General features: G+C 38.2%; 1 protein-coding gene across 1 annotated transcript in view; it reads right to left on the bottom strand.

Moving 5' to 3' along the window:
• Positions 1-17171, bottom strand: part of LOC117985935 (tribbles homolog 2-like) — a 59118-nt gene extending 41947 nt beyond the window's left edge. Inside the window, exons 1-3 of the mRNA XM_034972735.2 lie at positions 16900-17171; positions 16334-16740; positions 5271-5560 (exon numbers count right to left, since the gene is read on the bottom strand). Of these exons, the coding sequence (XP_034828626.1) occupies positions 5271-5560; positions 16334-16648 (605 nt within the window). The 5' untranslated portion in view covers positions 16649-16740; positions 16900-17171. The remainder of the gene's footprint in view (positions 1-5270; positions 5561-16333; positions 16741-16899) is intronic.
• Positions 17172-17459: the final 288 nt, after the last annotated feature.

The following is a 17459-nucleotide window of genomic DNA, read 5'->3' as shown; positions in this document are numbered from 1 at the left end:
GATGTGTAATCGCGTTCCAAACTAGATCCCAAATTATCCCGATACGGGCGCCGCGATGGGTGCCAAGAGAAATTACGCCGAACTTTTCGTCCAAAACTGTATCCGAGGGACGATTATGCAATTCTAACAATACCTTTTATGTTACACTGGAGTTATACAACTGTCGAAATGGAGAGACGCACTGACGCGAACGGGTTACTCACAGAGCGCCTGGTATTATGCAAATGCGTCGCTGTAAGTCAGCGGTGTGGCTTACACCACGATACTTTGGCAACTTGGTTTCAAAAGGTTTTCAAAACAGCCGGTGTGGGTGCAGCCATACACGTCGATTCGTTGCCAATATCAGAAATCACTTCAGGCGGCTTTCAAGGCACGATATGATTTGTGGTATTCATGTACAGAGATGTCTAGTGTCCCTATACGTGGGTATTTTTTAAACGAGGGGTTTGTAAACTCAGTGTTGTTTGAGGGAAATGTAGTGCGGTGGCCGGGCCGGTATGCGACGCGTCGGCGTCTGCCGGGTCTATCGCGAACCAATTTGGCACATCCGCTAGAGAGTGCCAGCTCAGCCAGAGCCATAAATATACCGCCCGCAGACGTGCCGATATAATTTCGCGACAAGAACGCTCACTTGAATTAGCTTGATAATTGCAACTTAAAGTCAATACGAGGAGGATTCCTGCTGCCACATTATTATGTATCAAGTTGTGTAATCAAAAGCCGTATCGCGAGCGGCTCATTGTTTGCGATGTATGCTATCACCCGATCCGGCTTCTAAACACCGTGTTACGCAAAAAAACCTCGGATCTGGTTTTGTTACCTGGAACGTTTCGCCGCGGTATTATTATTTTGGCGTGGAGTGGGCGGGAAGAGCCCGAACAATACGCCGAGGACAATATTTTATACCTGAGACTGTTTACAAAGGTCTCGGGTTGTGTTTACCAGCGAGAGAGAACTCGCGGGCTCCGTTGAGTCTGGTGCATCTAATATAAGTCCATTGTAAACTTTCGTTCAGCAAATTAAATATTTTAGAGACGCTTATACAATAAGCTATTTTATCATAATCAGATACTTCCGCTCGCAATATCCTGTCGGCTTTGGCCAAACTTTAAATTGTATTCGAAAGGAAACATCCGCTTTTCGAAAAAAGTTTTGCATCAAGCTTACCGATAATGGGTTTGCGTGGACAAACTTATAAGAACCGTTTTATTTTTTCTTACAGTTTAGTAAGTAAAAGCGCATAATGCCATGTGCTGTGATCCTTAATTTGATTCTCCGTTTGGGATCAGATACCTGCGTTATCGAAAAAAGCCTACCTGAATTTCTTCTCAAGATCCTTGTCCGGATGCTATGAATGAGATTTCCTTTAGTATTTTTTCGATACTTGATACAATAAGTTAGTTAGCTGTTGTATAAAGTAAAAAGTTAGCACTATCATTACATACTGTACCTAATGATAGTTTTAAGTTGTCTAATAAATAAATAATAAAATAAAAAATAATATTAAATAGATTCTGCATCCTTCTCGGTGAAAGTTCGCGATAGAACCAGTCTTTTAACACCTTTCTACTGACTAAAAAATATTTAACCTAGTTCTACATAGCAAGATAGATACCTACATAGTAAGCTGTCAGTAAGATTTAATCTTAAATCGGTTTAATTTTTATTTTATTATGCTTGAAACACTGAACGCATATAAAAATATTCATCTTTTATCAAAGTTATACTTCTCACCTAATTATAATGTCAAAGCAAGGCACCCGGTCCTATATCAGCGGAGAAAAATAATTTTATCCAGTCTCAAAGGACGGGTAAAAACTACGAACGAGTGTCAAGAAAATCCTCTTCAAAGCGTCAAAGAGACGCGGAATCAATATTAATGTTCTTATTTACCTTTGAGACGGTGCGAATCGCGGGACAGCGTCGCATGGAGTCTGCCGGATGACTCGAATTTATAATCAGGGGTGCCTTTATGCCAGACGTGAGAACGGAGGTCGAAAGGGCGGCTCACTTGCTCGGATCGGATTGCACCTTCCACTACCAGACATGTGACCACTGACCATTCTCACGAAAACGAAGAGCTTTAAAAATAATCTTGACCGCTGCGACATGTGCATACGATCATTAGAATTTATTAGGGCTACGCAAGGTCAGCTGCCAGTATGCAAATGAAAGTTGACCGGTTGTTTGATCAGACGACAGCATTTCTCTGGGAAAGTTAGACGCACGCCCATTAACGGGAAATTGTTTTAGGTCAAGATCCTGTCGACACACACAGCTGGCTACCTGACATGGAGCGGTCCGTTAATATCACGGAAACAAAAAGTTACATTTCCTTTCTGGAGTAGTGCGGCATATGGCGAACTGGACGCGTTTCCGCAGCTTGCGTGTGTCATTGAAGACAATCTGTGTCTTTCATTAAGGGCAAATAACTACTATTAGACGTAATTTCATCTCTTGACAAGTAAAGTAAAAGCGAACATTACGAAAATATTCTTCCAGAATACCAAAAAGTTTCAGACTTTGGGTCGGCTGTTTTAAGATTAGGCTTTTTGTAGGTATATTAACCGAATGTGTTTTGGCATTCCGGCTTTGAGCAGCAACTTTGAAAAGGCTTCTCAAGTTGCGGTGTACTTGCTTGGCTGTGCGGCTCTGCTATTACGTAAAAGGTGAAGCAAAAGTTTTACATGCGAGGCACGGCTCCCGTTCCGCATCGCGAAACGACGCTTTTGACAACATTCGCTTTGATGATACTGCGCTGAAGGGTATTAAATTTTACCCTTTTTTTTACTATACGTCCACTCAAAAGCGGACTAAGTTAATACTGTTGCGTAAACATAGATGCGGGATTACAGTTCATGTAACTTCGGCTTTGACGTGTTGCCGTTTTTTGAGTTGAGCGGTCGTGTCAAAGGCATTTTTTAAATCCATTTGACGAATGTCATTTAGGACAAATGGAATATCCACACAGGTCAAAGAATCCATTGTCTGACTGAGTTTTGTGGAGGCGTAATGAAACTTGTCTCGGCTGGGATGTCAAGGAGACCGCAATATACAAAAGGTGGGTTTGTTGCCCCTGTCGTGGGAGGACAATCCGAATGAGATTGGATCCGAGTGAACAAATTCACCCGAACTGTTAAGTTTTCGAATTCCCGAGCACAATACTCATTATATTATTAGAAAGCGAGATTGGGTTCGTTATCAAAATAAATAATCTATTAAATCAAACAATATAAGGGTTGGGGGCATACGGGACAGGTGAATGATGGAGTTTTATTTGTACCTTACAGGAATGCGATTGTTGATGTAAATGCGTAAGGGGTGCATAATGTAATTTTGTTGATATTATTAATGGGGATCAGGTGATCGGATAAGGGAGGCAGGTAGAGGTACGGGCATGGGGTCGCGCGCGGGCGCAGCGCTGCACCGCTCACCCTTGACCCGATTGTATTGTACGCAGCAATGACACCGCTCGCCTTGAGCCGCTAGCATTGCCGGAGATATTCGCAACAATGGAGGCCAGATAACATTTCAAAAGTCGAAAATCCGCCGGTTCCTACCGGCTGCTTGTAATTAATAAAGTTGGGTAATTATTTGTAATATTTGCGCCTTCGCCGTTTACTGCAACTCTTGTTCAATATACTGTGCATTTTGTATCGATAGTTTTTAATTTTTGAAACTGTTACCACCTCTATAGGAACATTTGTAATAAGAAAGATTTGTATGTCTGTAACGAATAAGTTCAAAACTACTGGATCGATTTCAATAATTCTTTCACCATTAGAAAGCTACATAATTCCTGAGCGACATAGGATATATTTTCAAAAAAATTGAGATCCCTACGAAAACTGTAATAAGCTACCCGTGCCAAGCCCGGGTTGATTAACTGTTTTCGTATCCGAATCTTCATCTTTTTTACTGAAATTCTGAATGCATATATATATACCTATAATACATATTTTGCATACGTCGCGTAAGTTTTTGAGATTACCAAAATAATACCTACGTAAATATTAAATAAGTTTTAACTGCTAAATGTCAGTATTCGTTTTTTATGTATTCCTAATATTATAGTCACGTAATTCAATGAAGAAAACATAAGTAATAGCGCGTGTACCTACTTTTGTTTTTGAGATAGGTATTATTAACTATTGCACTAAGTTCTATCGAATCTGCTAATAGAACCAGTATTTAAACGAATACAGCCATTAAATTTAATAGAGTGCTAATGAAATAAGTATCTGTAAATAGCTTTTAAGTTAGTAGTAGCAAAGTTTTACTAGTATAGCCTTCAACAGTAGGTACATTATCAGGATGCCATATAAATGGTTACAATAAATTACTTGATAACAGTTTATCGTCTTCTTACACAGGCCTATCGGTTACAAAGGAAATGAAGCTACTTGATACATACGTTTCCGTTTCCGACGTTTTTGTGTCTTTGAAATGCGTTTTTTCTCACGGACCTTCTATACTGGGCGGATCACCAAAAAAATAAAGAGATAAGTGATTGATTTATATGGTTCGTTAAATAAGGTTACATTCAATTTCTACCGGCCAAATGGTATCTGTTAAGAATTTTTGAAGTTTATCATCTACAGCGTGTGAATTGCACGCTTTTTTTTAATGTCCTACTTTCTATTTAATATTGATATTATTGTAATAAATTTTTGTTGGGAGAAGAGAATAAATTTAATAGGCACTAATATCAAAATTATATTATGTATCAAATGCCGAAATCATAAATACAAAGGGTAGATTAGAACCTCATTAGAACGAACGTACACCATTACACCCATTGAATAGACGGTCGATGATTTCCCAACATTATGTTATGTTTTCGCAAGGACTTTGATTTAATGTAGAGAAATCTTGCCTAGTATAAATCGCAATCAGTTGAAACACAGCGTTATCGTAGGCTGCTAAATTTTGCCAATGAACTGACGTGGCGCAACGCTCCTGTACTGACGATATCTCCCGCTCGCAATCGAAAATCGTTTACCTTGTGTAATTTGCATTGACAAAGTTACTCGAGGTATAAACGCAGTTGTTAACAACTTTGAACCGATCGAAAACTTTGGGGCATGCATTGGTAAAAGCTGGTGGACGCATAATCTAAGTAAAAAGTAAATGTAACAAATCCAATTCTGAGTTAGAAATGGCCCTTACATATTTAGGAGTTTACCTAGACTAGAACCAACAGTAATTAAGAGTAATTTTAGCTAGTCAAGCTTCTGTTAACATGTTATTCAATCATCAAAAAGACTCACCTCTGAGGATCCGCAAAGACAAATTTTCTCAGCTTGAGGTCCCGTAAAACGATGCCTTGTTCATGGCACGCCGCTACCGTTTCTGCCATTTGTCGGAACAGTCTCCGCGCCTCGTGTTCCCTTAACCGTTTCCTCGCCCTCACGTACGAGTGCAGGTCTGAGTGCGATCTCGGGAATATGAGGTACACCCTCTTATCGCCGACCAGCACTTCGTGGATAGGGTTTACGTGCGGGTGACCGTCTAAACGATAGTGCGCTTGTAGAAGACTACTGCAATCTCTTGATACCACCTGAAAAGAACATTTCTTTGAAACTTTTAAGAAGCATTTTTATTTGAACAATATTCTAGGGACAATGGATCTAGGTCTATCTCGACATTGTCTGTGTTTAAGTATGTTACGATAAATCGGGAAACCTTGGAAACACTTTTCGATAAGTAGGTATCTATATAAAAGGAAAAGCTGACTGACTGATTGACTGATCTATCAACGCACAGCTCAAACTACTGGACGGATCGGGCTGAAATTTGGCATGCAGGTAGCAGTTATGACGTAGACATCCGCTAAGAAAGTATTCTTGAAAATACAACCCCTAAGGAGTAAAATAGGGATTTGAAATTTGTCTAGTCCACGCAAACGAAGTTGCGAGAATAAGCTTGTATTTTAATAAGGTTACTCCGAATAAATATATTTCCGGCCTTGATTCTCAGTTTTGTTCGAGCCTCACACGAGTAGAACCATTGAAAAATTAATAGATCTATAAGTAGAACAGCCAAACTTTGACTATACCATCATCATAAGAATCATCTCCCTGCCCTTCGTTTGATCCGACACAAATTCTCAAGGAGATTCTATTTTCAAAGAATTTGTAAGGGCTACTAAGTCTAATGTGAATGGAGTCTAAGCTTTTAAATAAACAAAATGAATGAGTGCTGACCCTTCGCGAATATGTACTGGACGCCAAAGTATTCCTATTATTTATTGTGTTTAGAGTTTAATAACTACTGGATGCGAAATGATTTCTAAACGGAATGCCTGGCTGGCTGGCTATGGTCGACAGATGCATGATTATATTCGAAATACAAAAAAAAATGTTTGTTAATAACAACTTTAGCTGACTTTAGTCATGTCTTTTGTTAGATGTAAAATTTGAAGCCTATTATTAATGTTACCCGTACTCATTACATAGCACTGTGTCTATGGCTCAATGCCTTCTAGCTTTTCAAGAGTGATCTCTGGACGCTTACGTTGGCATATACAAGTTGTTAAGTTGTAATAATTATTTAAATTAATTAAAAGTTATTAGTGCACAATTCTATTTTATTTACACATAAAATCATTATCTTTAATTAATAAAGAACAACATTGCAGATTAAAATATAAATTAAATGACGAAATATATGATAGCGATCGTCAAGTTATTTTAGTGAGGGTTATTTTTAACGGGTGACAGGGCGGCAATTCATTTCACGAAATGTCAACGACATTGTGAACGCAAATACAAAATACCAAAACCGATTTTCCGACTGGCATTAATGATGAATCACGTCGCGTGCGTAAGAGCGTTTATTATAAAAAACTTTACCTATTTATAGAAAGCTTGTGGAATTAATTGTTTGTAGACATACGGGAACCTTCGGCACGACAAAATGCGTTCGTTTTGTTGTGGCTAAGGTTGCTAACGAATTTAACTAAAAGGCGACGTAAGGATCTTCCCTAATCCCTAGTGTTATTGATATCTTGACTAGTTTCTTGATATTTCGTTCTAAGCAATGCTACCTCTTCATGCTCTTGGTCAGGACTTAGGGTATGGGACTAATCCTTGAAGTTCGTATTTCTATATGTATTATATAAAAGGAAAATTACTGACTGAATGACTGACTAATCTATCAACGCACAGCTCAAACCACTTGACGGATCGAGCTGAAATTTGGTCTGCAGATAGCTATTATGACGTAGGCATCCGCTAAGGGGTTAAATATGTGATCGAAATTAGTGCGCGTGTAGTTAGTAGTCTACGCGGACGAAGTAGCCAGCATAAGCTAGTCTATACTAATACTCAGTATAAAGAGGTAAAGTTGTTTGTAGGGGGTAATCTCTGGAACTAAATTATTCCTGAGTGGCATAGGCTATGTTTTATCTAAATATATAAAAGGAAAAGGTGACTGACTGACTGACTGACTGACTGACTGACTGACTGACAGATCTATCAACGCACAGCTCAAAGTACTGGACGGATCGGGCTGAAATTTAGCATGCAGATAGCTATTATGATGTAGGCATCCGGTAAGAAAGGATTATTGAAAATTCAACCCCTAAGGGGGTGAAATAGGGGTTTGAAATTTGTGTAGCCCACGCGGATGAAGTCGCGAGCATAAGCTAGTTTCAAATAAATTAAGGATTCTTACGAACATTGTAATAAGCTACTCGTGAGAAGCCGGGTCGGGTCGCTAGTCAGAGTATATATTAAGTAAATCCTAAATGAGTTTTAGGCGAAATATTTCGAACGAATCAATTCTCTCACTCTTTCATTTTTTTTCATCAAATAAAAATACATTGTAAGTAAGTGTACTTTATAATATTTGGGCGTCGTCGTACGAAAATACTATTTGACCTATTTGTCAAGTGTTTGCGAAAAAAGAGCCGATAAGAATTCGCAATAGTTGGTTGAGGCAATTGATAATATTTGGCTCCATATGCGTACACGGCAGCTAACCTACTTACCAGCGATATCAATATTTATTTAATCGCTAGGTAGGTACTGTTGCAAAATGTTTACCGATCTACATTTTCGAGCTAAGTCAAAAATATCAATGTTCAAAGTTATAAGTGCGTAGGTAATTATTAAAAAAGAGTTAGGTTATTACTATAAAATATTTAAGTACGAAGAGCATAATTGAATACAAAAGATTCGTGAATAGAATATGGTTAAGTAATTATTATTTAAAAAAAAGTGTGGTACAGTCAAATAGGTATACCTGGGACATCATAATTACTTACGAAAGATTTGAGAATAAATAAAATATGGTTGAGGCATATAAGTAATACATTGTTATTATTTTTCGTCAACGGCAATAGAGACATTAAAATTGTGTATCAATCAATTGAAAATTACAATTGTCGTAAGTAAGTAATAATATTATTATAACTTACGAAACTTATTTCAGTTTACGAAAATAATAACTACTACAGACACGTGTATCAAAAGATAAAAATAGCTTAACTCATATTAATTTAAAACTAATAAATTTTTTATGGTCTCGTTTACAAACTGTAATTTTTGTATTCGATTCGCGTTCATTATCTCGTTTAGTTTCCTGATAACGAATCAGAGTTGTTAGTGAGTCAGCAATGAACTTGTAACACAATTCTGTTACGTGTTAACGGAACGGCTTCCATGCGGGTGGGGGGACACAAAAGAGGGGGGCCCGCTAGCCTCGCTTTGACATTCGGCGATCGGTGCGTTATCAACTTGTCTATTTCACAATGTCAATGAGAAGGTCACGCTTATTTTCGACGCGCATCCACTACTTGATTACGATTAAAAGCATACATAATACATTTAAAAAAAACCGGCCAAGTGCGAGTCAGGCTCGCGCAACGAGGTTTCCGTACTATAGTCGTATTTTTTCGACATTTTGCACGATAATTCAAAAACTATTATGCATAAAAATAAATGAAAATATGTTTTAGAATATACAGGTAAAGCCCTTTCATATGATACCCCACTTAGTATAGTAATCTAAATTTAAAAGTTGAAAATACCAATTATAAATACGACTGTATCTATTACGGAACTCTCGGTGCGCGAGTCTGACTCGCACTTGGCCGGTTTTTGTATTTTATTTTTACACAGTTATTTTGTATCATTAACAAAAGTTACGGGTATTAAATAAAAACTCCTTTTTGAAATAACGAACGTTCCTTCAGTCTGCTGCAACATGCATCTGATCACCTTGGATCGGATTTCTTAGTTGCGAAGTCCGTTTTATTTTGTGAAATCTACAAGCTTACACATGCCCAGCTATTTTATTTACTTACTATTTATTTATTTATTTACTTGAATAAAGTCTACATACCTAACCTACATCTTAATGACCAATTAAGTATAGAGCTGAATTTTATATTAGTTTTCGTAATTTTTCATGAAAGAGGTAACTATTTCAAAAAAATGGATTGCGAATTTTTGCTAAGGGGAGGATATTTACTGGAATACCCCCTAAATTCTACAAATTTTACACACTTACCCAAAATCTGATTATGGCTAGACAGACCGATGGCAGATAGACATATTATAAGAAAATAAATCAGGCTGAAAAAGATGCAGTGCTAACCGCAGTTATAGTTTTTTTTGAAAACTTTTTAAATTACTTGTTAGCAAAATTAGAAAGGAAAAGATACAGATATATATATACTCTAAATCTAAATATATATAAAAGAAAAAGCTGACTGACCGATCTATCAACGCACAGCTCTTACTACTGATGGACGTATCGGGCAGATATTTGGCATGCAAATAGATAGGATAGCTATTATAACGTAGACATCCGCTAAGGATTTTTTGAAAATCCAAAAAAGGGGTAAAATAGGGGTTAAGTGTAGCCCACGCATGGGGGGGTCCATGTATGCGGGGGGAGGGGGGGTAAGGGGGTGCGCTAACATCTTAGCACCCCAAATGTCAACTTCACCTGCACGTGGTGTCCCCTGCGAATCAGCGGACGAGGATATGACGACCGAAGAATGGCGGGATAACCATTCCATATGGCTTGGCTTTAAATAATACAGACTAGAGACGGGCAGCAGCGTCACTGGTGCGAAATAGCCTACAGCCCTGCGCTGACCAACCCGCCTGCCCAGCGTGGTCAGTATGGGTACTACTTCTAATGAGCAGCGCCAACAGACAAAGGCCCCCAGTTCCCGGCAGCCCTGCTATTCCCGATTATGGTGGTGGGGAGCGGTTGGATGAGGAAGGCAGACGACCTTGTTTAGTGGCGCGCTCTTGGAAAGGCCTATGTCCAGCAGTGGACGCAAACAGGCTGATGGCTTGGATTGGATTGGTAGTCCACGCAAACGAAGTAGCGGGAGTGAGCTAGTTCAGTATAGAGAAAGACATCAGGTATCGACACCAGTGTTGCTCTAACGATTTCTATTCTGTAAGCAATAATAATACCCGGTAAAATATCATAATATTCGGCGTAATGTAATACAAATGTGGCCAGTAGTGTCGGCAAGAGTCGATGTTGTAAATACACGGCGTTTAAGCAACGATCAGGTTGCCTCACTTAACCTTGCCAGGTTCTCACGAGGGAAGTGCCTATTCTGCGCCTTGACAATACCTGTATGGGCCTTTGTTACTCTTGTACTGCCGAGTGCTGGGACTATGTATCCTGTGTTGCCTAAACCAAAGCCAACATAGTTTATTTATTGATAAATACTTTGGTGCATACAATACAAGTAAACATAATAAAAAACATGCAAGGCTCTTAATCTAAAAGCTGTAAGTAAGCATGCAAAGGCGGGCCTTATCGCTAAAGCGATCTCTTCCAGGCAACCTTTGACGAAAGGAATCACGATAGTTATTAACTAACAACTATTCGGAGGTCGGGGACTCGATCCCGTGCAGGCACCTCTAACTTTTCGGAGTTGTGAAGGAAAACATCGCGAGGAAACCTGCATGCCTGAGAGTTCACATGGCCAGCGTGGTAGACTATGGCCAAACCCTTCTCACTCCCGTGCCCCCAAGGAGACCCGTGCTCTGCAGGGAGCCGGCGCGGGCTGGGTTGATCATAATGATGATGATGATGTTTAGTAAAGGGTTCCGTACACGAAGGGACCCTATTATAGTTCTTGCAATTAACGAAGGCTAGTGAACTTTACTTGTGGTAACGTCCTTTACATGGTCATTGCGTAAGTGTGCATGCATGTCGGACCAATCAGTCGCGAGCAAGCGCCGCTGTTCAAACGCACACATTTAGTGAAACTTATACGTATTGAGTCATTGGCCTTCGTGAAATGCAAGAACTATACCAGATTATCACAGCCTCCGCTGACCGTCAGTCTGTCTGTCAGCCGACTGTACCACATGAAAAGTAATAGGTAGGTAGATAGTTTAAATTTTCACACAGTGTGTATTTTTTGTACCTACTTAACGCCTTTTTGTACCTATGTACTTTTTAAGATTTCTTTTTGTAACCTGTGTGTTTTTGTGGTGCAATAAAGTATATACATACATACATACATATTTCTATTGCCGCTAAAACAGCAAAAAAATAATAAAATTTTCAAAATGGCCACCGTACAAGTTAAAAAAAGTAGGTAGTATGGTGTTAATCTTGTACGGTGATACGGAACTCTTCGTGTGCGAGTCCAACTCGCACTTAACCGGTTTTTTAAATAGACTTCTTAAACTGCAAAAATCCTAGAACCCAAAACCAGTTCCGAATTTAAACTTAAATGTAGGTAAGTATAACGATCTAGAAATTTTGTCTCTAGCAATAATTAAAATTGTAACAATTTCAAGGTCTCTTTAAATGTCACGATTATTATGAATGTTTTAAGAAATTTTCTTAATTAGGTATGTCACAATATTTTGTTATTATTATGTAGTTAACTAGTCACTATTTTATTTGTCATAGCTGTTATTGTCTATGCGAAGCTAGCAGTAGGTAGGTATAGGTCATTATTCATTATAGTCAATTGGCATCTTATAAAATTATCACTATCATGTAACTTTTTTTCCGGTCTTGTGTTTTCGATATAGCGTAAAAAATGACCCTTCACGCGCCATACTCGATATCTTTTGACAAAGTTCACTCCATTTTTACAAAGAAAGCGATTTAAAGTTGCAAAAGTCTCCATTGTTTAGATGTTCGTCCAGTTTTTGTCGAATGCACCTGGCGAATCGTTATAATTAGGTATAACTACATAAGAGTATAGGTAGGTTCGTGCGCATGTTGTATTGCAAGGATCTTCAAAATAACGAGTTTCCTAACTGGTTTGTAGTTTTGTGCGTTGCCTTGGCGCCTATAATATGATTCCAAGTTTCAAATCAACGGACGCGGAACAGATTTTGCTGTCAAAAAAATAGGAGCTCTTACTCGAATTGCGATTTAATTTTATAAGATGACGCATTTAATTATTACCTGTTATTGATATCCTGGATCGTTTATTAGTAACTTAAGACGAGGCAACTTCCAACCCAGCTCAGCAATTCCATTTGAAGGTTTAATAAGGTTTAACCAAACTTGATTATTACTTGTTGGAAGGGCTGGCAAAACTAATTACAAGTTGGAACGTCTATAAATCTGATAAATTACTTCAAATCATTGGATTTTAAATATAGTGGATTTTTAATTGGCATGTGGATAACTTGGAGATTTACTGGTTAGTTCTACAGCCGAATATTTTCGCAAGCATGTAGGTTGACTGGTAAGGCCACTAAGCCGGAAGCTATCGTGGACAGTATTATTGGTAGATCTGTAGATGGTTTTGTTGGAAGATCCTACTATTTGGAACGTCTATAGGTTAGATAAATTACTTAAAATCATTTGGATTTTTTATATAATGGATTTTAAATAGATTGTGGATATATATTGGAGATTTACTGGTTAGTTCTCCAGCCTTCAGCCAAATTTTTTCGTAAGCATTCAGTTGACAGGCAAGGTTACGGTGCCGGAAACTGTCGAAGACAATCTAATCGGCAGATCTGTAGAAGCTTTTCGTTTAGATTTTAACTTTATCAAATGACTCATTTGATTAGATCTCTAACTGACATCCTTGTTAATCTCACGGTGTGAATGTTGTGACGTTTGGAATTAGCGTTATTGTTTGCAGTTGCGAAAGTCGACACATGACATTGTAAGCGATGGCTCTGGCCTACAAGTGCGATCGAGTGGCGCGAGACCGTGACATATAAAGTTTGACATCGATATTTTTAACGAGAAAATATATATCATACGAGGGCATAATCGTTACTAAGGATAACATAAACATTAGTACGTGCGCATGACCTTTACAGTTGAAGTAAAACTTCTTTGACGTTGTGACAGATAGGTACTTACTTAAGTATAACAATTAAATAAATAAATCAAAATTAGTTGTGACTAATAAATTAAAAATAGAGTTTTTAATCTATAGCACTAACTACAGAGACGTACTTGGTAATCTCTATATTATACAAAAATGAATCGCAAAAGATTGTGTTGCTGATCGCAAATATCGAGAACAGCTGAACCGATTTCGCTAATTCTTTTTCATAATATTCCTTGAATTACGGGGATGGTTTTTACGGAGAGAAAAATAAAAAAAATCCTGAAAAAGAATCGACTGTTAGGCGGTATGAAGTTCGCCGGGGCAGCTAGTTTTAAATAAATGTCTCGATAAAAGATAGCGGCCTCAAAACAGCTGTTCTATTTCACGGCCATTGTAAATTTGGACAAAAGTAACACTCGTGTTACTGCCGCTCAAAGAAAGCTAAAAAAGTAAAAAAATCTCAATTCAATCAAGATAATAATAGTATATGCTATTGCTATACACCAGGTTGTACACAAATCTGTAATTTTAATTAAATTTACAGACCATATAATATAAAGTATTCCACAAGGAGCATCATAATAAAGTGTTTAATTTAATTTAATAATTAAATAGGTACATCTAGGTATTAGTAACTGGCATAGTATGGGAAATAAGATTGAGGATATATTGTATGAAGCCAAAGTTACGCAATGTTATCATACTAGTTCATAATAAAAGGAAATTGTGTTCAACCAGTTTTGATAAGGCATGTGGTTTAAACAAAAAATCAGTCTCTAGGTAGGTATATGGGATTTAATTTCAATTATAACTTGACCTTTGTAAAGTAGGAGGTGTGAAATATTGATGGATTAATTTATACTGGCTCAATGTGACATTAGACATAAAAGTTGTTCTCGCAGGTTACTGCAACCAATTAAATAAACATTGATAAGCGATATGTGCCTGTCTGTTAGATTATACTACTAATACCTATCTATCTAATTCATATTTTTGATGATTTTAGTAGGTTTGGTTACAAAAATATATTAATAGTTGTATAGTAATGCTGGTATGTTTAATTGCTTATTCAAATACCTACTTACCTATTTAGTTAAGGCGAAATGGGATCACAAAGGCACAATGTAGGTATGGAAAAGTCTAAGACCGTAATCCCTTAGTGTATTAAACGTTGAACGTAAATACGAAATTTTATTGAAATTGGTTTTATATCAATCGAATAAAACTGGGTTTTCTTCTAATGGCGGTGAAAAAATGCGTAATTTGGGGAAACATCGCGATTTTTTTTGTATTGAGCCAAATTGTGCTAATCGTGTTTTGGCTCTCGTAATTCACTAAAGAATATCTTAAATTTTTATAATATTTAAAAATAAATAAACAAATTTGTACCTAGTTTTGAGGCCAAAACTTGATTCTTTGAACATCCGAAATAATATGTCTTTTGGGACGCATATCGCCTTAAATATTAAATACTAGCTGCCCTGGCGAACTTCGTACCGCCTAACAGTCGATTCAAATTTTTTTAACTTTTCTCTCCGTAAGAACCATCCTCGTACTTCAAGGAATATTATAAAAAAGAATTAGGTTCAGCTGTTCTCGAGATTTGCGATGACCAACACATTTAGTGATTCATTTTTATATTATAGATGTACTTTAGGTACTGCCTACGAAGTTTGCCTTGATATTGTTACCACAGATAAGCCACTAGCTATCACTTATCAGTGTGGGAATTCATTTTCAAGGGCAATTAATACGAGTTACCGAGTTAACTCGGTTTTGAGTAACAATTGATTAATTGCAAAGAAAGGGAAACACCATGTGGGCATATTATTGGGAACTGGGCTTATCTCCATGGGGTGTCTATCCCGTGGGATACATAGAATGATAGAACCCTTGTAAATTGAACTAGTGGATATTGAGTACAACTTCAAAATTTCAACTGTCTACAGACACGCTGACTTGGTTTGATTGACATTGGCGCCGATTCTGTTCAGTCTTTCTCTAAACTAAATTAAGAGTATCTGCATCTTTTTCTATTTAATGTTGCTAGAAAGGGACGGAACATGAATCTTACATTTAAAGACTCTAATAGTGCACGCTACAAACAATAGGCTCGCGACTGGCAGCTAAAGTCACGAGGTTTGACAGGTCTAAATTTTTAAAACTGTCAAACTGTGTCTGTCCTTTTCATATTACATTAGTAAGAAGAGAATGCGAATACTCTAAAATTTTGCTATGCTCCGAATCAGTGCCATTATTTACATGTGTATGTCCGTTGGTTAGGGGTGGACAATGGACATTGGACAATCATAACTACTGTCATTTTTTCGTAGGAACCTCTCGGCAGCCGACTTATCGGCACGTCTATAGATAGCTTTATTATTTTAAAAGAGTAGGGAATTATGTACTTTTAATATTTAAATGATTAAAAAGTTTATGTCAAGTAATGATTGGCTATCTTTATCATTCCATTTTAGAAATGTATGTCTGTGATGAGCAAGCTAAAGAAAATTAAGGCACGAGAGGTCGCGAGATTATACAGTGTAGGTAGGTAGTACCTACCTACAAATTTCGACACGAGACGCGTTAAGTCGTTACGTATCCCTATCGAATAACTATTATAGGTAATTTGTCGTATTATAAATCGTTGCATCTAAATGTCTTTAAATAACAAAGACTTAAAAAGTGACAAGCGAATTTCGAATTTAGTGCCAGTTTTGTATTCAGTTATTTTTTATTATTATAAGTTTTAAATGTCTTGAGATGAATTGTATGTTTGTGCACCTCTAGGTAGGTACAGTATTTAAGATCATAACAGATAGGTATTTCTCAAGTAACAAAGTGGGATCTATAATAATTATTAAATATTGCCTTTAATTGATGAGTGAGCATCAGTAATTTCTGCGCCAGAATGCAAGCCTGGCTATAAAGTTGTTAATGCTATCAATTTCGTATTGCTGGGTTGAGACGCGGTCCAACTGGTTTTCGTTTATAGTTTTACTTTTTAGTTATCTATGTAGATCGGTCACTTACTTTGCAAACATATTCCTCTTGCGTGCGCACGTCCACACACCGACAAAGCGATGACCCTTCCACTTGTTCCAGTAGGAGATACTTTTCCGCGACGAGGGCCGCTTGGAACTGGTGTTGGGGGGGCGCAGGGCTCGCGGGACTGGCTGGAGCGGGGCTGGAGGGCGAAGGCGCCGCCGATAAGCGGTCGGTCAGCACCGGCGAAGGCGCTCTGTCCTCTGCCTTGCTGTGCTCTCCCGAAGGAGCCCCTTGGGCCGTCACGCAGCACCCGCTCCGGCGCAGCGGCCACAGCGACGAAGGTGATCCGGGATCCATCATACACTGTCACACTGTCACTGTCACGATACACTAATGTTCACAAACACAAACACTTAAAAACGAAGAAGGAACTATGATGAGATGAACATGATCTGCAACAGAAACAACGAAGAAGTATTAGAAACATCACTCCGCAATTTTCGTACGACATAAAAATTACAAAATTCTAAATGAAACTACTATGAGACAATCGACGATTTAGTAACGCGATTTAGTAAGGGGAAATTGTAAAGTACGAATACGGTACGAACCTTGAAATTATTCGTCCTGAGTGGATATCGTACCAAAATTTGACTGTCCGTGGTGGCGAATATCGCTTATGGAGCACGGAGTTACAGGAATTTAATTCCAGTAAACCGAACACGAATAGACAGGCCAATATTTTGGGCCGGTGTCCGCTCGGGTTGAAGTGAAACTAAGCGAACACACAACCACCTCCCACTAACGCCATTGCGAGACTACTAAACGAGAGTACGACGAGGCTGACGCGGCACTCGCGGAGCCTCGGGCCAGCAACCGTGGATCCAACGTCCAATGTCGACACACCGTCAACGCCGTACTACGCAAGTATACGCCATGCGGTTTAAGGACAGTACGAGCGTTCACCTGCTGTCTCGCTCTAACAGACCGATACAGTGCCTCTTAGAGAGAGATAGCACTCTACCATTCATTTACGTTTGGCACAGGCTCGGCAAAGGCAATGCAATGATGTCAAATGTGTGTGTACCACAGTTTCTATATTATTTTTCACAACAATAAAATTAAACAACAGAAATAATATTAATTGCGCCATATTTTACAAAAATGTAAT

This window comes from Maniola hyperantus, chromosome 1, assembly GCF_902806685.2.
Source record: "Maniola hyperantus chromosome 1, iAphHyp1.2, whole genome shotgun sequence".
NCBI classification, from domain to species: Eukaryota; Metazoa; Arthropoda; class Insecta; order Lepidoptera; family Nymphalidae; genus Maniola; species Maniola hyperantus.
Note: the sequence above shows the minus strand (reverse complement) of the source record. Positions and strands in the feature narration are given on the sequence as shown.